Below are 21,048 nucleotides of genomic sequence, written 5' to 3' on the forward strand. Positions count from 1 at the left end.
AAATAAAAATGATACCATGTAAAATTAATGAAATATGAATAAAATAAACAATAATATTATAGTTCAGTTAGATAATAATTTATTTTTTAATAACTAAATATTATAATTTCATTATTTTATAAAATAAAAAGTATTCACATATTTAGATTTTATCATTTAATAAGATTGTATTGAAGATAAAAGTTGAAATATTTTACATTCTTTTATTATTTATATATAAGTAATATGACAAGACCTCACACTCTTGACAGCAATGACAAGTTGTCTCTGCGCCATCCCACATGTGTCCTTCCCTATTATTTATCATCTGAATTTTTTGGAACACAAATAAATGGAAAGAATTCCTTGTGTATGAGGTATTCTGATGCTACAATTTTTCATAGTCAAAAAAGTCCTCTTTTGATTGTTTGATCCTTTTAGTTAAAAGAATAAGAGTTTATTCTAAAAATGAATAATTTTTTTTTTCAAATAAATAAATAATTTTAATAGTTATATTATAATATTCCATAAAGTTTTTGAGATTATAAATATAGTGAAGTCTTCTTAATTATAGGTGCATATTAATTATTTTTGAAAAAAAAACAATTTTGGTATAAATTTTAAAATTTAAAGTTATTTCTGAAAAATATAACGTCAAAATATGATGCTTAAATTGAATGTAATTTTTTATTTGAGTTATCATGAGATACCGTAAATTTAGAAATGGAAGTTTTAATTGTTATATTTTTTAAAATTCTGTGAATATAATAATAGTATGATGGTGGCGATAACAGAGTAGTTGGAGGAGTCGGTGAGTAATGAGCGAGTCTGAGGTTAGGTGGCGAAAGTCCAAAAAGCAAGAACTCAGAAGATTCTTGTTTTCCTATTATTAATAAAACACCCTTTCCTTCTAACCAAACTATTTTCACATTCAGGAATCTGCAATTCTGCTGTTCTGCTATTCTGAAGTTGGCTTGCTGCTCTCCTTTCTCCTTTCACCAAAACAACCGTTTCCTCGTCGATTTATCACCCAATACTCACTGCTGTTTCCCATTTTTTCATTTTCCTTCTCTCCGTCTCTCCCTCTTGCCAGAAAGCCTTTTACTTATTTTCGTTTTGGGGATCACTGAATTCCAAAATCCAAAGCTTTCTCAATCTCTTCACTCTGTAACCCTTTTCTCTTTTTTATCAACTATTTCTTCTTCTTTACCAGTAATCACTCTCCTTTTCCATTTTCCTGATTTCTGTCTCTCCTCTCCTCTCCTCTCCTCTCTTCCTGAAAGAAAAAAAAAAAAAAATCCAGCTCTCTTCCACAAACTCTGCTCTTTTTATACCTCAAACCTTCCATTTCTTCCGTCGCAACAGTTTCAATCAAATATCAATCTCTTGCGTATTGTCTTTCTCCTGCTGTGGTTGCTCTATTAATTCTTTATCTGCCTTTGCTCAATTCTCATCGTTTCCTAGAGAGAAGTTGGAAATGGTTGATACTGTTATTTCCGTTGCAGCAAAAGTCGCAGAGTGCCTGGTTGATATAATTGCAGATCAACTGGGTTATCTCTTTAACTACCGTCGCAACTATGTGGATCTGATTGAGCAATTTGAGATGCTCGATCATGCCAGAGTGAGGCTGCAGCAATCGGTGGAAGAGGCTAATAGGCAAGGGGATGAAATCTTTCCTGATGTTCAGGAGTGGCTTAAGGGTGCTGAAAGGATCATCCAAAAGAAAGAGGACTTCATTGAAGATGAAAAGAAAGCAAGCAAGAGCTGTTTCTATTTAAAGTCCCGCTACCAGCTAAGCAAGCAAGCAAAGAACCTGGCTGAGGACATTGTTCTTAAAATCCAACGAGCTCATAACTTTGGTGACAGAGTAGCGTTTCGCCCTTCTCCTTCTCCTGTTCCATTCATCGTCTCTGCATCTTCCAAAGATTATGTAGCTTTCCAGTCAAGACAGTCTACTTTTAACGAAATTATGCAGGCCTTGGGAAACGAAAATATGCCCATGATCGGTGTCTGGGGAATGGGCGGCGTGGGCAAAACCACTCTTGTCAAACAAGTAGCCCTACAAGCGCATGAAGACAAGCTCTTTCACAAGGTGGTCATGGCAAACATATCCCAAACTCCCAACATCGCAGAAATTCAAGGAAAAATTGCAAGTATGTTGGATTTGACGCTTGACAATAACAATGAAAGAGGAGTTCGCCTGAGTAAAAGCTTGAAGAAGCATGAGAAGATCCTGGTGATCTTGGATAATATCTGGGGGAAACTTGACTTGGGAGAAATAGGAATTCCTTATGGAGATGATCACAAGGGGTGCAAAGTGCTGCTGACTTCCCGGGAGCGTCAGGTTTTATCTAAAGATATGGGTACTCAAAAGGAGTTCCATCTTCAACATTTAAGTGAAGATGAAGCCTGGAATTTATTCAAGAAGACAGCAGGTGATTCCGTGGAGAAGCCTGAACTGTGTCCCATAGCAGTTGATGTAGCTAAAAAATGTGACGGTCTACCAGTTGCAATTGTCACCATTGCAAATACATTAAGAGATGAGAGTGTGCATGTATGGAAGAATGCCTTGGAAGAACTGAGAGGGGCTGCACCAACAAGCATCGGAGGAGTGACTGAAGGCGTCTACTCATGTCTGGAGCTGAGCTACAACCATTTGAAAGGTGATGAAGTAAAGTCATTGTTTTTACTTTGCGCTTTGCTGGGGGATGGTGATATTTCCATGGATCGCTTGCTACAATTTGCCATGTGTTTGAATTTGTTTGAAGGAATATATTTATGGGAGAAAGCAATAAATAGACTAATTACATTGGTGGAAAACCTCAAAGCCTCAAGCTTGTTGCTTGACCATGAAGGAGATGGTGATGAATATCCGAGCTTGCTTTTTGATCACGCTTTTGTCAGAATGCATGATGTTGTTCGTGATGTTGCCAGATCAATTGCATCCAAAGATCCTCATCGATTTGTGGTGAGAGAAGCTGTTGGATCAGAAGAAGCTGTTGAATTACGAGAATGGCAGAGGACGGATGAGTGCAGAAATTGCACTCGCATCTCTTTGATATGCAGAAATATGGATGAGCTTCCAGAAGGCTTGGTATGTCCGAAACTTGAATTCTTTTTATTGAATTCAAGTAATGATGATGCTTATTTGAAAATTCCAGATGCCTTTTTCCAATACACCAAACAACTCAGAATTTTAGATTTGTCTGAAGTGTCTCTTACACCATCTCCTTCATCACTCGGTTTTCTTTCAAATCTTCAAACATTGCGTCTAAATCAATGCCAGATCCAAGACATAACAGTAATTGGAGAACTGAAGAAACTACAAGTCCTTAGTTTGGCAGAGTCCAACATTGAACAGCTGCCAAATGAAGTGGCGCAATTGAGTGATCTAAGGATGTTGGATTTGCGGTATTGCTATAGCCTTAAAGTAATTCCACGAAATGTTATATCAAGTCTATCCCAATTAGAGTATTTGAGTATGGAAGGAAGTTCAAGAATTGAATGGGAGGGGGAAGGATTTAATAGGGGAGAAAGAATTAATGCTTGCCTTTCTGAGCTGAAACCCCTGTCTGGTTTGAGGACTTTGGAGGTAGAAGTATCAAATCCCAGTTTGTTTCCAGAAGATGATGTGCTCTTCCAAAACCTCAACTTGACCAGATATTCAATAGTAATAGGCGATGACGGACCATATTATAAAGCCTCAAGAAGGTTGGTGTTTCAAAGGGTTACAAGTCTTTATATGGTGAAGTGCTTCTCCAAGCTGTTGAAGAGAAGTCAAGTTCTACACTTGGGGAAATTGGATGATACTAAGCATGTGGTTTATGAGTTAGACAAGGAGGGTTTCGTTGAACTCAAGTATCTCTCTCTCAGGCGATGTCCTACCGTTCAATACATCCTTCATTCCAGTACGGAATGGGTTCCACCACCTAATACCTTCTGTATGTTGGAGGAACTGGAACTTGGGGGCCTAGATAACTTGGAGGCAGTATGCCATGGCCCAATTCCGATGGGGTCTTTTGGTAACTTAAGAATTCTAAGACTAGAGAGTTGTGAGAGGTTGAAATATGTTTTCTCTCTTCCCGCACAACATGGAAGGGAATCAGCTTTTCCTCAACTGCAACATATGGACTTGGCTTTTCTCCCAGAGCTCATTAGCTTCTACTTCACAAGAAGCAGTGGTACCCAGGAGTCAATGACATTTTTCAGTCAACAGGTATCTTACTGCTCGATATCTAATTTCTGCCATTACTAGTATTTATTTACACTACTTTTACACTAAATAAATAAATTCTAAAAAATAAAAACCAGAATTAAAGAGTAAACTTCAAAACCAAAATTATATAAAATTTTAGTAAAAAGTATTTGTATTTGTCTTCCTTCTGTCTTCCTTCCTTTCTTATATTTTCTTACTTATCATACATTTATTATCTTTATTTTATTTTTCTGAATAAATTTTAAGGCCTAATCTGCACTTCTTTTTTTTCATGAATTTATTATGTTAATTTTTTTAATAATTTGAAGGCTTAATTCATTCTTTTTTATTATATGATTTTTTGCTTAACTATTTTTAACATAAATATTTTTGTTAATTTTCTTTCAATATTAAACTCTCTTTATTTTCATGAAAGGAATAATTGATACTAATATGGTTTAAAGAAACTTATAAATTTATTTTTATATTCTAAACCAATAGCAAGGGAGAAGAATCGATTTTGGAATGAATGAAATACTTATTATAAGAGTTATAAAGTTTTAAAATATGAAATACTTTGTTTATAACCCAAAAATAACTATCACCAAACAAAATGTAGAAGAAGAAAAAGATAAACAAAATATAGATATTAATAAAACGACGAGGTTGGAGTTATTGGAAACCAACATTTTATTTTATATTTTTAATTTCATAATTTGTGATAGTAAACCAATATTTTGGTAAATATTAGATAAAATATAGTTAATTTGTTTTTATGTTCTAATATTATTAATATGACCATTTATCAAATCACATCAATAAAACCTTTTAAAAATGATAATTAATTAATCAAAAAAATTTAGGATAAAATAATCATATACATATTACTCCAACATATAAATTCTCTACTTGTTTTAAGTTAGTAAAATTGTATTGGAGAATGAATAAATGAAAAATACTAAAACCAAAGTATTATATAATGAGAAGTCTATTAGTTTTAGACAATTAATAAAAATAAACTTTCCTTCTAAATGAGTTTCAAGCTGCTTGTAGTGAGGTCTAGTTTAGTTTCATATAATGTAGAAAATACGCAGATAAAATTATGAATTTATTTTGTGCTTTTTCATATTGACATATTCACCTCCACCTCTCTTGTTCTATTTATATGTGTCTAGTTATTGAGAATGTATTAACCAAATGGATCATCAATTGCATAGGTTGCATTCCCTGCCTTGGAGTCCTTGCATGTAACAGATTCTCTACATAAAGTGAAAGCATTGTGGCACAACCAACTTCCAGCAAATTCCTTTTCCAAACTAAAGGTCTTGGAATTATTTGGCTGTGATGAATTGCTGAATGTTTTTCCCCTTTCCGTGGCGAAAGTCCTTGTGCAACTTGAGGACCTATACATAAGCTCTTGTAAAGTACTAGAGGCAATTGTTGCTAATGAGAATGAAGATGAAGCAACATCTTTATTCTTATTCCCTAGACTAACCTCTCTCACACTCCTTGCTTTACCCCAACTCCAAAGATTTTGCTTCGGAAGGTTTACTTCAAGATGGCCACTTTTAAAAAAATTGGAAGTGCTCAATTGTGATAAAGTGGAGATACTATTTCAAGAAATAGGTTTGAAAAGTGAACTTGACAACAAAATTCAACAATCGCTCTTCTTGGTTGAAAAGGTACATATCGAGCTTTTAATTTAAATTTCTCTAGCCTTTGTTGAGTATTTAAAAATTTCACATGTTACATGATAGTGCCAATTATCAAACTTTTGCCTTAAAAAAATCCATCCACTTTTTGCGTTTCTTTATTCTTATATTATTTAAATTTCATTTTTTTCTTAAAATTTATGTTCTCTATAAAATCTAAACAAGAGTTTCAAAAAAGAACATACCTCAATAAATAAAGTTAAAAGTAAAATCAAATAAAGTTAAAACTATAAACTAATACTCTACAAAATCATCTTAGAAAAACTATAAAATAAGTTTTTTTATTTTATATTTTTTTCATTTTATTTATTTATTTTTTATTTTTTTAAATTTATTTTCGTTTTATATATTTGAAGGAAGAACGTTGCCAAATAAATTATAATTACATTATTAATTCAACCCATTAATATAATGTCTTATATTAGATAATTAAAAAATTTATAGATGGAATCTAAGATGAATCCATGCATTATATTGTAAATTAGTTCACCATAAAATCCAATTCAAAGTTGTAAAAATTTGAAACTAGATAGTTTAGTGTCCATTTGGATACACTTAAAAAAAAAATCAGAAATTTGTTTATAAAGGTAAAATATCTTATACAAAAAGTATAGATTTACCTTATTTCCTTAAAAATAATTTAAAAAAAATTTAAAATCCGAGGTAGTAAATATTTTTTTTTTTTTTTAAGTTTCATTGGATCTTCAAAATCTGGAGGCTTTTTCTTTTCTCTTCCTTGATCTTCTTCAATCTAGTTTAAATTTTGTGCTTCGTTATACTGATATATACTCCTTTAACCTCTTATTTTCTATTTACATGTGTCTAATTATTAGGAATGTATATGTATATATTATTAACCAAAGGGATCATCAATTGCACAGGTTGCACTCCCTGACCAACTTCCAGCAAATTCATTTTCCAAATTAAGGAAATTGGAAGTACGTCAATGCAACAAATTGCTAAATCTTTTTCCGCTTTCTGTGGCGAGTGCTCTTGTGCAACTTGAGGACCTACATATATCGTCGAGTGGAGTGGAGGCAATCGTTGCCAATGAAAATGAAGGTGAAGCAGCACCTGCACTCTTATTCCCTAACCTTACCTCTCTCACACTTCGTGTTTACACCAACTCAAAAGATTTTGCTTTGGAAGGTTTAGTTCAAGCTGGCCACTTCTGAAAGAATTGGAAGTGACCGATTGTGATAAAGTGGAGATACTCTTTCAACAAATAAATTTGGAATGTGAATTTGAGCCACTCTTCTGGGTAGAACAGGTGCGAGTTTACCCTTCCTTGAATTTTCTAAATTTTATAGGTTACATTATAGATCTTAATCTTTTTAGCTAATGTTACATTGTTTTAATCTTAAACTTTAATATCATAGGAATTTAAAGCGATTTCAAGTAAACTTATATTTTGTTGCTAAATTAATCATACTACATAAATTGATGTGAATATGGAGAATAATATACAATTAATTACAAGTAGTAGATTTTTTGGAGGTGCAACAAACATAGTGATTGTGTACAAGAATACTAGAACCAATTATTTATAAAACTATCCTACTTGACTTATGATAAAAATAAATTACTTTGGATTTTTTTAATATAATCATTTTTAATTAATATTAATTAGACTTAAACACTTCATGTGATGCCTTAAGAATGAGTTTATTTAATTGAGCATACAAAATCGCATTAATTTAAAGTGGTGTTTATTTAGAATACAAAAAAAAAATGTTGATGTTTTATTTGAATTAATGTGCAATATTCCCTAGACTAACCTCTCTCACACTCAATACTTTACACCAACTCCAAAGATTTTGCTTCAAAAGGTTTACTTCAAGATGGGCACTTTTAAAAAAATTGGTAGTGCACAATTGTGGTAAAGTGGAGATATTTCAAGAAATAGGTTTGAAAGGTGAACTTGACAACAAAATTCAACAATCGCTCTTTTTGGTCGAAAAGGTACATGTCAAGCTTTTAATTTAAATTTCACTAGCCTTTGTTGAGTATTTAAAAATTTCACCCGATACATGATAGTGTCAATTATCAAATTTTGCCTTAAAAAAAATCATCCACCTTTTGCGTTTCTTTATTCTTATCTTATTTAAATTTCATTTTCTTTCTTAAAATTTATATTCTCTATAAAATCTAAACAAGAGTTTTAAAAAAGAACATACCTCAATAAATAAAGTTAAAAGTACAATGAAATAAAGTTAAAACTATAAACTAACAGTATTCTACAAAATCATCTTAGAAAAACTATAAAATAAGCTATTTTTATTTTTTATTTTTTTCATTTTTTTTTATTTTTTAAAATTTATTTTCGTTTTATATATTTGAAGGAAGAAAGTTGCCAAATAAATTATAATTACATTATTAATTCAACCCATTAATATAATGTCTTATATTAGATAATTAAAAAAATTTATAGATGGAATCTAAGATGAATCCATGCATTATATTGTAAATTAGTTGACCATAAAATCCAATTCAAAGTTGTAAAAATTCAAAACTAGATAGTTTAGTGTCCATTTGGATACACTTTAAAAAAAAAATAGAAATTTGTATATAAAGGTAGAACTTCTTATACAAAAAGTATAGATTTACCTTATTTCTTTAAAAATAATTTTTCAAAAATTTTTTTAGATATCACAATTTTTTTAAAGTATTACTTGTATCGTATATAAAAGTTAAAAAAAAAAATCCGTTTTCCATGGCTAGTTAAAATACGTTTTCCATAGAAGTTAATCAAATTTGAAAGAGAGGCAAAGAAAAAAGAAAAAACAAATCCTCTTATTACCTCATTTTGAAAGGAAAATTTGGAGGTTTTTTTTTTTTTTAAGTTTCATTGGATCTTCAAAATCTGGAGGCTTTTTCTTTTCTTTCCTTTTCTTTTCTCTTTCTTGATCTTCTTCAATCTAGTTTAAATTTTGTGCTTTGTTATACTGATATATTCTCCTTTAACCTCTTATTTTCTATTTACATGTGTCTAATTATTAGGAATGTATATGTATATATTATTAACCAAAGGGATCATCAATTGCACAGGTTGCATTCCCAGGCTTGGAGTCCTTGTCTGTACTGAGACTACATAATATAAGAGCATTGTGGCCTGACCAACTTCCAGCAAATTCATTTTCCAAATTAAGGAAATTGCGAAGTAAGTAAATGCAACAAATTGCTAAATCTTTTTCCGCTTTCTGTGGCGAGTGCTCTTATGCAACTTGAGGACCTACATATATCGGGGGGTGAAGTGGAGGCAATTGTTCCAATGAAAATGAAGATGAAGCAGCACCTTTACTCTTATTCCCTAACCTTACCTCTCTCACACTCGCTGGTTTACACCAACTCAAAAGATTTTGCTCTGGAAGGTTTAGTTCAAGCTGGCCACTTCTGAAAAAATTGGAAGTGCTCGATTGTGATAAAGTGGAGATACTCTTTCAACAAATAAATTTGGAATGTGAACTTGAGCCACTCTTCTGGGTAGAACAGGTGTGAGTTTACCCTTCCTTGAATTTTTGAAATTTTATATGTTACATTATAGATCTTAATCTTTTTAGCTAATGTTACATTGTTTTAATCTTAAACTTTAATATCATAGGAATTTAAAGCGATTTCAAGTAAACTTATATTTTATTGCTAAATTAATCATACTACATAAATTGATGTGAATATGGAGAATAATATACAATTAATTACAAGTAGTAGATTTTTTGGAGGTGCAACAAACATAGTGATTGTGTACAAGAATACTAGAACCAATTATTTATAAAACTATCCTACTTGACTTATGATAAAAATAAATTACTTTGGATTTTTTTTAATATAATCATTTTTAATTAATATTAATTAGACTTAAACACTTCATGTGATGCCTTAAGAATGAGTTTATTTAATTGAGCATACAAAATCGCATTAATTTATAGTGGTGTTCATTTAGAATTTAACAAAAAAAAATGTTGATGTTTTATTTGAACTAATGTGCAATATTCCCTAGACTAACCTCTCTCATACTCAAAACATTACGCCAACTCCAAAGATTTTGGTCGAAAAGGTACATGTCAAGCTTTTAATTTAAATTTCACTAGCCTTTGTTGAGTATTTAAAAATTTCACCCATTACATGATAGTGCCAAATTATCAAACTTTGCCTTAAAAAAATTCATCCACCTTTTGCCTTTCTTTATTCTTATTTTATTTAAATTTCATCTTTTTTCTTAAACTTTATATTCTCTATAAAATCTAAACAAGAGTTTCAAAAAAAGAACATACCTCAATAAATAAGTTAAAAGTAAAATGAAATAAAGTTAAAACTATAAACTAACAGTACTCTACCAAATCATCTTAGAAAAACTATAAAAAAAAGCTTTTTTATTTTTTATTTTTTTTCATTTTTTTTATTTTTTAAAATTTATTTTCATTTTATATATTTGAAGGAAGAAAGTTGCCAAATAAATTATAATTACATTATTAATTCAAACCATTAATATAATGTCTTATATTAGATAATTAAAAAAATTTATAGATGGAATCTAAGATGAATCCATGCATTATATTGTAAATTAGTTTACCATAAAATCCAATTCAAAGTTGTAAAAATTCGAAACTAGATAGTTTAGTGTCCATTTGGATACACTTTAAAAAAAAATAAAAAATTTGTATATAAAGGTAGAACATCTTATACAAAAAGTATAGATTTACCTTATTTCTTTAAAAATAATTTTTCAAATTTTTTTTAAAGTATTACTTGTATCTTATATAAAAGTTTTAAAAAAAAAATCCGTTTTCCATGGCTAGTTAAAATATGTTTTCCAAAGAAGTTAATCAAATTTGAAAGAGAGGCAAAGAAAAAAGAAAAAAAAAATCCTCTTATTACCTCATTTCGAAAGGAAAATTTGAAGGTTCTTTTTTTTTTTTTTTAAAGTTTCATTGGATCTTCAAAATCTGGAGGCTTTTTCTTTTCTTTTCTCTTTCTTGATCTTCTTCAATCTAGTTTAAATTTTGTGCTTTGTTATACTGATATATTCTCCTTTAACCTCTTATTTTCTATTTACATGTGTCTAATTATTAGGAATGTATATGTATATATTATTAACCAAAGGGATCATCAATTGCACAGGTTGCATTCCCAGGCTTGGAGTCCTTGTCTGTATGCAACCTACATAATATAAGAGCATTGTGGCCTGACCAACTTCCAGCAAATTCATTTTCCAAATTAAGGAAATTGGAAGTAACTGGATGCAACAAATTGCCAAATCTTTTTCCGCTTTCTAAGGCGAGTGCTCTTGTGCAACTTGAGAACCTACAGATATCCTTTTGTGAAGTACTAGAGGCAATTGTTGCCAATGAAAATGAAAGTGAAGCAGCACCTCCACTCTTATTCCCTAACCTTACCTCTCTCAGACTCCGTGATTTACACCAACTCAAAAGATTTTGCTCTGGAAGGTTTAGTTCAAGCTGGCCACTTCTGAAAAAATTGGAAGTGCTCGATTGTGATAAAGTGGAGATACTCTTTCAACAAATAAATTTGGAATCTGAACTTGAGCCACTCTTCTGGGTAGAACAGGTGCGAGTTTACCCTTCCTTGAATTTTCTAAATTTTATATGTTACATTATAGATCTTAATCTTTTTAGCTAATGTTACATTGTTTTAATCTTAAACTTTAATATCATAGGAATTTAAAGCGATTTCAAGTAAACTTATATTTTGTTGCTAAATTAATCATACTACATAAATTGATGTGAATATGGAGAATAATATACAATTAATTACAAGTAGTAGATTTTTTGGAGGTGCAACAGACATAGTGATTGTGTACAAGAATACTAGAAACTAGAACCAATTATTTATAAAACTATCCTACTTGACTTATGATAAAAATAAATTACTTTCGATTTTTTTTTAATATAATCATTTTTAATTAATATTAATTAGACTTAAACACTTCATGTGATGCCTTAAGAACGAATTTATTTAATTGAATTTCATACAAAATTGCATTAATTTATAGTGGTGTTTATTTAGAATTTAACAAAAAAAAAATGTTGATGTTTTATTTGAATTAATATGCAATATTCCCTAGACTAACCTCTCTCATACTCAATACTTTACACCAACTCCAAAGATTTTGCTTAGAAGGTTTACTTCAAGATGGGCACTTTTAAAAAAATTGATAGTGCTCAATTGTGGTAAAGTGGAGATACTATTTCAAGAAATAGGTTTGAAAGGTGAACTTGACAACAAAATTCAACAATCGCTCTTTTTGGTCGAAAAGGTACATGTCAAGCTTTTAATTTAAATTTCACTGGCCTTTGTTGAGTATTTAAAAATTTTACCCATTACATGATAGTGCCAATTATCAAACTTTTGCCTTAAAAAAATTCATCCACCTTTTGCCTTTCTTTATTCTTATCTTATTTAAATTTCATTTTTTTCTTAAAATTTATATTCTCTATAAAATCTAAACAAGAGTTTCAAAAAAGAACATACCTCAATAAATAAAGTTAAAAGTAAAATGAAATAAAGTTAAAACTATAAACTAACAGTACTCTACAAAATCATCTTAGAAAAACTATAAAAAAAAAGCTTTTTTTATTTTTTATTTTTTTCATTTTTTTTATTTTTTAAAATTTATTTTCATTTTATATATTTGAAGGAAGAAAGTTGCCAAATAAATTATAATTACATTATTAATTCAAACCATTAATATAATGTCTTATATTAGATAATTAAAAAAATTTATAGATGGAATCTAAGATGAATCCATGCATTATATTGTAAATTAGTTTACCATAAAATCCAATTCAAAGTTGTAAAAATTCGAAACTAGATAGTTTAGTGTCCATTTGGATACACTTAAAAATAAAAAATAAAAAATTTGTATATAAAGGTAGAACATCTTATACAAAAAGTATAGATTTACCTTATTTCTTTAAAAATAATTTTTCAAATTTTTTTTAAAGTATTACTTGTATCTTATATAAAAGTTTTAAAAAAAAAATCCGTTTTCCATGCCTAGTTAAAATATGTTTTCCATAGAAGTTAATCAAATTTGAAAGAGAGGCAAAGAAAAAAGAAAAAAAAATCCTCTTATTACCTCATTTCGAAAGGAAAATTTGAAGGTTCTTTTTTTTTTTTTTTAAAGTTTCATTGGATCTTCAAAATCTGGAGGCTTTTTCTTTTCTTTTCTCTTTCTTGATCTTCTTCAATCTAGTTTAAATTTCGTGTTTTGTTATACTGATATATTCTCCTTTAACCTCTTATTTTCTATTTACATGTGTCTAATTATTAGGAATGTATATGTACATATTATTAACCAAAGGGATCATCAATTGCACAGGTTGCACTCCCAGGCTTGGAGTCCTTGTCTGTACTGAGACTAGATAATATAAGAGCATTGTGGCCTGACCAACTTCCAGCAAATTCATTTTCCAAATTAAGGAAATTGGAAGTAAGTAGATGCAACAAATTGCTAAACCTTTTTCCGGTTTTTGTGGCGAGTGCTCTTGTGCAACTTGAGGACCTAAATATATCAGAGAGTGGAGTGGAGGCAATTGTTGCCAATGAAAATGAAGGTGAAGCAGCACCTCCACTCTTATTCCCTAACCTTACCTCTCTCAGACTCCGTGGTTTACACCAACTCAAAAGATTTTGCTCTGGAAGGTTTAGTTCAAGCTGGCCACTTCTGAAAAACTTGGAAGTGCTCGATTGTGATAAAGTGGAGATACTCTTTCAACAAATAAATTTGGAATCTGAACTTGAGCCACTCTTCTGGGTAGAACAGGTGGGAGTTTACCCTTCCTTGAATTTTTGAAATTTTATATGTTACATTATAGATCTTAATCTTTTTAGCTAATGTTACATTGTTTTAATCTTAAACTTTAATATCATAGGAATTTAAAGCGATTTCAAGTAAACTTATATTTTGTTGCTAAATTAATCATACTACATAAATTGATGTGAATATGGAGAATAATATACAATTAATTACAAGTAGTAGATTTTTTGGAGGTGCAACAAACATAGCGATTGTGTACAATAATACTAGAAACTAGAACCAATTATTTATAAAACTATCCTACTTGACTTATGATAAAAATAAATTACTTTGGATTTTTTTTAATATAATCATTTTTAATTAATATTAATTAGACTTAAACACTTCATGTGATGCCTTAAGAATGAGTTTATTTAATTGAGCATACAAAATCGCATTAATTTATAGTGGTGTTCATTTAGAATTTAACAAAAAAAAATGTTGATGTTTTATTTGAACTAATGTGCAATATTCCCTAGACTAACCTCTCTCATACTCAAAACATTACGCCAACTCCAAAGATTTTGGTCGAAAAGGTACATGTCAAGCTTTTAATTTAAATTTCACTAGCCTTTGTTGAGTATTTAAAAATTTCACCCATTACATGATAGTGCCAAATTATCAAACTTTTGCCTTAAAAAAATTCATCCACCTTTTGCCTTTCTTTATTCTTATTTTATTTAAATTTCATCTTTTTTCTTAAACTTTATATTCTCTATAAAATCTAAACAAGAGTTTCAAAAAAGAACATACCTCAATAAATAAAGTTAAAAGTAAAATGAAATAAAGTTAAAACTATAAACTAACAGTACTCTACCAAATCATCTTAGAAAAACTATAAAAAAAAGCTTTTTTATTTTTATTTTTTTCATTTTTTTTATTTTTTAAAATTTATTTTCATTTTATATATTTGAAGGAAGAAAGTTGCCAAATAAATTATAATTACATTATTAATTCAAACCATTAATATAATGTCTTATATTAGATAATTAAAAAAATTTATAGATGGAATCTAAGATGAATCCATGCATTATATTGTAAATTAGTTTACCATAAAATCCAATTCAAAGTTGTAAAAATTCGAAACTAGATAGTTTAGTGTCCATTTGGATACACTTTAAAAAAAAATAAAAAATTTGTATATAAAGGTAGAACATCTTATACAAAAAGTATAGATTTACCTTATTTCTTTAAAAATAATTTTTCAAATTTTTTTTAAAGTATTACTTGTATCTTATATAAAAGTTTAAAAAAAAAATCCGTTTTCCATGGCTAGTTAAAATATGTTTTCCAAAGAAGTTAATCAAATTTGAAAGAGAGGCAAAGAAAAAAGAAAAAAAAAATCCTCTTATTACCTCATTTCGAAAGGAAAATTTGAAGGTTCTTTTTTTTTTTTTTTTAAAGTTTCATTGGATCTTCAAAATCTGGAGGCTTTTTCTTTTCTTTTCTCTTTCTTGATCTTCTTCAATCTAGTTTAAATTTTGTGCTTTGTTATACTGATATATTCTCCTTTAACCTCTTATTTTCTATTTACATGTGTCTAATTATTAGGAATGTATATGTATATATTATTAACCAAAGGGATCATCAATTGCACAGGTTGCATTCCCAGGCTTGGAGTCCTTGTCTGTATGCAACCTACATAATATAAGAGCATTGTGGCCTGACCAACTTCCAGCAAATTCATTTTCCAAATTAAGGAAATTGGAAGTAACTGGATGCAACAAATTGCAAATCTTTTTCCGCTTTCTAAGGCGAGTGCTCTTGTGCAACTTGAGAACCTACAGATATCCTTTGTGAAGTATAGAGGCAATTGTTGCCAATGAAAATGAAGTGAAGCAGCACCTCACTCTTATTCCCTAACCTTACCTCTCTCAGACTCCGTGATTTACACCAACTCAAAAGATTTTGCTCTGGAAGGTTTAGTTCAAGCTGGCCACTTCTGAAAAAATTGGAAGTGCTCGATTGTGATAAAGTGGAGATACTCTTTCAACAAATAATTTGGAATTGAACTTGAGCCACTCTTCTGGGTAGAACAGGTGCGAGTTTACCCTTCCTTGAATTTTCTAAATTTTATATGTTACATTATAGATCTTAATCTTTTTAGCTAATGTTACATTGTTTTAATCTTAAACTTTAATATCATAGGAATTTAAAGCGATTTCAAGTAAACTTATATTTTGTTGCTAAATTAATCATACTACATAAATTGATGTGAATATGGAGAATAATATACAATTAATTACAAGTAGTAGATTTTTTGGAGGTGCAACAGACATAGTGATTGTGTACAAGAATACTAGAAACTAGAACCAATTATTTATAAAATATCCTACTTGACTTATGATAAAAATAAATTACTTTCGATTTTTTTTAATATAATCATTTTTAATTAATATTAATTAGACTTAAACACTTCATGTGATGCCTTAAGAACGATTTATTTAATTGACATACAAAATTGCATTAATTTATAGTGGTGTTTATTTAGAATTTAACAAAAAAAAAATGTTGATGTTTTATTTGAATTAATATGCAATATTCCCTAGACTAACCTCTCTCATACTCAATACTTTACACCAACTCCAAAGATTTTGCTTAGAAGGTTTACTTCAAGATGGGCACTTTTAAAAAAATTGATAGTGCTCAATTGTGGTAAAGTGGAGATACTATTTCAAGAAATAGGTTTGAAAGGTGAACTTGACAACAAAATTCAACAATCGCTCTTTTTGGTCGAAAAGGTACATGTCAGCTTTTAATTTAATTTCACTGCCTTTGTTGAGTATTTAAAAATTTACCCATTACATGATAGTGCAATTATCAAACTTTTGCCTTAAAAAAATTCATCCACCTTTTGCTTTCTTTATTCTTATCTTATTTAAATTTCATTTTTTTCTTAAAATTTATATTCTCTATAAAATCTAAACAAGAGTTTCAAAAAAGAACATACCTCAATAAATAAAGTTAAAAGTAAAATGAAATAAAGTTAAAACTATAAACTAACAGTACTCTACAAAATCATCTTAGAAAAACTATAAAAAAAGCTTTTTTATTTTATTTTTTTCATTTTTTTATTTTTTAAAATTTATTTTCATTTTATATATTTGAAGGAAGAAAGTTGCCAAATAAATTATAATTACATTATTAATTCAACCCATTAATATAATGTCTTATATTAGATAATTAAAAAAATTTATAGATGGAATCTAAGATGAATCCATGCATTATATTGTAAATTAGTTTACCATAAAATCCAATTCAAAGTTGTAAAAATTCGAAACTAGATAGTTTAGTGTCCATTTGGATACACTTAAAAAAAAAAATAAAAAATTTGTATATAAAGGTAGAACATCTTATACAAAAAGTATAGATTTACCTTTTTCTTTAAAAATAATTTTTCAAATTTTTTTTAAAGTATTACTTGTATCTTATATAAAAGTTTTAAAAAAAAATCGTTTTCCATGCTAGTTAAAATATGTTTTCCATAGAAGTTAATCAAATTTGAAAGAGAGGCAAAGAAAAAAGAAAAAAAAAATCCTCTTATTACCTCATTTCGAAAGGAAAATTTGAAGGTTTTTTTTTTTTTTTTTAAAGTTTCATTGGATCTTCAAAATCTGGAGGCTTTTTTCTTTTCTTTTCTCTTTCTTGATCTTCTTCAATCTAGTTTAAATTTCGTGTTTGTTATACTGATATATTCTCCTTTAACCTCTTATTTTCTATTTACATGTGTCTAATTATTAGGAATGTATATGTACATATTATTAACCAAAGGGATCATCAATTGCACAGGTTGCACTCCCAGGCTTGGAGTCCTTGTTTACTGAGACTAGATAATATAAGAGCATTGTGGCCTGACCAACTTCCAGCAAATTCATTTTCCAAATTAAGGAAATTGAAGTAAGTAGATGCAACAAATTGCTAAACCTTTTTCCGCTTTCTAAGGCGAGTGCTCTTGTGCAACTTGAGAACCTACAGATATCCTTTGGAGTATGGAGGCAATTGTTGCCAATGAAAATGAAGTGAAGCAGCACCTCACTCTTATTCCCTAACCTTACCTCTCTCACACTCGCTGGTTTACACCAACTCAAAAGATTTTGCTCTGGAAGGTTTAGTTCAAGCTGGCCACTTCTGAAAAACTTGGAAGTGCTCGATTGTGATAAAGTGGAGATACTCTTTCAACAAATAAATTTGGAATCTGAACTTGAGCCACTCTTCTGGGTAGAACAGGTGCGAGTTTACCCTTCCTTGAATTTTCGAAATTTTATATGTTACATTATAGATCTTAATCTTTTTAGCTAATGTTACATTGTTTTAATCTTAAACTTTAATATCATAGGAATTTAAAGCGATTTCAAGTAAACTTATATTTTGTTGCTAAATTAATCATACTACATAAACTGATGTGAATATGGAGAATAATATACAATTAATTACAAGTAGTAGATTTTTTGGAGGTGCAACAAACATAGCGATTGTGTACAAGAATACTAGAAACTAGAACCAATTATTTATAAAATTATCCTACTTGACTTATGATAAAAATAAATTACTTTGGATTTTTTTAATATAATCATTTTAATTAATATTAATTAGACTTAAACACTTCATGTGATGCCTTAAGAACGAGTTTATTTAATTGAATTTCATACAAAATTGCATTAGTTTATAGTGGTGTTTATTTAGAATTTAACAAAAAAAAATGTTGATTTTTTATTTGAATTAATGTGCAATATTCATCCAATCTATTTTTAGCCACATTGCATCAAAACTTGTCAAAGTGTACCTTGATTATTTAGATACAGTAGTTCATTATGCCTTATATGGAAAACAACAACAACAACAATTATAATAATAATAACAATAATAGTGTTTACTTATTTTCTCCTAATAGCTCTTTGATCAAGAAGGAAATATAATTATTAAATATATAAATGTTAGGTTTGTAGATGAAATGAACTTGATTTACAATTGTTTCTATTTACTATGGTACCATAGCCTTATTTTTCTAGTGGTCATGAGTTTGAACTTGAAGGCTTGTTTATTTTTATCATTTATTGAGCTATTTGCAAGCTCAAAGAGGATTGTTGTATATGTGTGTATATATAACTTATTTATTTATTAAAAAAAAATCACATAAATGAAATGTCATTCCTCTTATGTAATTTGGTTTGCCAGGAAGCATTTCTTAATTTGGAAGAACTAAGATTGAGCTTAAAGGGCACTGTGGAGATATGGCGAGGCCAATTTTCAAGGGTGTCTTTTTTGAAGTTAAGATATTTGAAGATAGAAAAGTGTCGGGGTATTTCGGTTGTGATTCCCTCGAATATGGTTCAAATACTACATAATCTAGAAGAACTAGAGGTGAAAAAGTGTGATTCAGTGAATGAGGTTATCCAAGTAGAAATAGTGGGAAATGATGGACATGAACTAACAGATAATGAGATTGAGTTCACCCAATTAAAGAGCCTTGCACTTTATCAATTGCCAAATCTGAAAAGCTTTTGCTCATCAACAAGATATGTCTTCAAATTCCCATCCTTGGAAACAATGAAAGTGGGAGAATGTCGTGGGATGGAATTTTTCTACAAGGGAGTCTTAGATGCACCAAGGCTAGAAAGTGTACAAAGTGAATTTTGGGAAGAATATTGGCCGGATGATCTAAATACCCCCATTTTTAAACAGGTATGAATGGAGTAATTCCCTAACTAATTCTTTCTATTCTTAATATCATCTTTTCCTTGGCTATTCTATAAATATAGTAAATACTACTTTAATCTTATTTGTCTTAAAGGTTATTTGGGGTTATTCTACTTAAAATGTCTTTATCTTTAACATTTTTGTTAATAACATTTCCCTTATAAACATTTTTAAAAAGAATCACTTCGTGTTTGGATATAAACTAAAAAAAAATGTTTTCATAGTATTGTTTTATATAATAGCAAAATGATTTTTTTTTTATGAAGTTATTGTCCAGGAATCATCACTTCATATTTTTTACCACTTTCGAAATTTTGTCAAACACCTAATTTTTATAAGAAATGTTTTCAAGCATTATGAAGTATTATTAACACCTTTCAAAATCACGCCCAAAAAAATTCTTAATTTATTTTGTATGAAGAAAAGACACAAACAAGCCTATAGAATTTTCAATTGTGTAGTCTTTTATCATCTTTGATTTTGTTAACAAAAACATAGAGCATTAGAAAAAAATAATTTAAATGGTCATGTAATGACCTCATCCCATCCTAAGCTTAGAGATTAACTCTAATATCTTTTGTGACAATTTGTTCTTGTTATGTAAATATTATCCACTTTGGTCCTAATGAGCTCTCACACCATTAAAAATCATCTATCTAGTTAAGAGAAATCCACCATAAAGTTATAGAAACTTTTTCTATCTAATATAGGATATTACTAGTCATGACAATATTTTTCCTTTTTTTAAAAGTTAAAGGTAGACAATTATTTGAAGTTTACACCAAGATTCTACATAGAGGGTCTCATTTTTATATAGAAGAACTAGTTAATACTTAAGGCAATTTATAATCTTTATCAATATTGTTACCTAAATGTAACCTAAGAATATGCATTAAATAAATAATATCACTTTCAGAGAACACAAGGATAATATGAAGCATTAGTTTGATCTAGCATTCTATGATTCACCCTCCAATCCAAATTAATTTTCGTCCTAATTATGTTAACCTTCATCATTGTAATTTTCATCTTTCCTACCTAATATGAGGCTCTTTGTTTGCAAAATGCTCAGGGTCATAAAGAGGAAGATTCTGAAAAATTGGATTTTATAAAGTTAGATCGTTGAGAGGATGATTTTGAAGAAGACTGATTTCATTTTCCTTATGTAAAACAAGGAAGAGGTGTTTGTTTTTTCTACATAGTTTATGTGAGTGAAACACTGCCTTCAATTGCTTTTTTTTTTTTTTTTCTTTTGTGCATGTATATTATTACATCTTAGAAGGGCCTTTGTTCTTAATGTCCTTTTTTAGGTATGTTGGACTTTTTATTTTGAGGAGATGCATAGATTAACATTTGTGGTAGAGAAATGTCTGCTAATGATGTTTCCTTTATTTAAATCGACTTTGGAAGGATTTTATCTCTAGATGTCTTGATTTTTTTTTTTAATAAATAAGTTAGATATCTTTAGTATGTTTTGCTCTAAAGATTGAACACTATAAGTTGCTACAAGTCAATTGATTATGATCTAAAATGTGTGTTAATTTAGGAATTTGTGCACCTTCTACTTTATTAATATTATTCTTACTTATGTGAGATGATATTATATAATGAATGTTTTGTTGAGGATCATGTATATCCATCCAAATTCA

The 21,048-nt window shown here is 29.1% G+C and overlaps 1 protein-coding gene and 1 long non-coding RNA gene across 2 annotated transcripts; both read left to right on the top strand.

Moving 5' to 3' along the window:
* Nucleotides 1-796: 796 nt before the first annotated feature.
* Nucleotides 797-17,536, top strand: LOC117909734 (probable disease resistance protein At4g27220). Its single transcript, XM_034823796.1, has 4 exons — nt 797-4,195; nt 5,392-5,856; nt 13,226-13,669; nt 17,492-17,536. Exons 1-4 carry the CDS (start codon nt 1,457-1,459, stop codon nt 17,534-17,536), a joined length of 3,693 nt encoding a protein of 1,230 aa, XP_034679687.1. The 5' UTR covers nt 797-1,456.
* A 185-nt stretch (nt 17,537-17,721) lies between these two features.
* Nucleotides 17,722-20,815, top strand: LOC117909743. The gene is made up of 3 exons (XR_004650439.1): nt 17,722-17,929; nt 18,878-19,384; nt 20,472-20,815. It is a non-coding gene; the product is annotated as an uncharacterized LOC117909743 (long non-coding RNA).
* Nucleotides 20,816-21,048: the final 233 nt, after the last annotated feature.

This window comes from Vitis riparia, unplaced genomic scaffold, assembly GCF_004353265.1.
Source record: "Vitis riparia cultivar Riparia Gloire de Montpellier isolate 1030 unplaced genomic scaffold, EGFV_Vit.rip_1.0 scaffold303_pilon_pilon, whole genome shotgun sequence".
Lineage (NCBI taxonomy): Eukaryota > Viridiplantae > Streptophyta > Magnoliopsida > Vitales > Vitaceae > Vitis > Vitis riparia.

Bases quoted from the DNA above. Each gene is read 5' to 3' on its own strand.
- LOC117909734 (XM_034823796.1), top strand. From the start codon at position 1,457: ATGGTTGATACTGTTATTTCCGTTGCAGCAAAAGTCGCAGAGTGCCTG. The intron at 4,196-5,391 runs GTATCTTACTGC...TCAATTGCATAG, and splicing joins TGACATTTTTCAGTCAACAG to GTTGCATTCCCTGCCTTGGA. The intron at 5,857-13,225 runs GTACATATCGAG...TCAATTGCACAG, and splicing joins CGCTCTTCTTGGTTGAAAAG to GTTGCACTCCCAGGCTTGGA.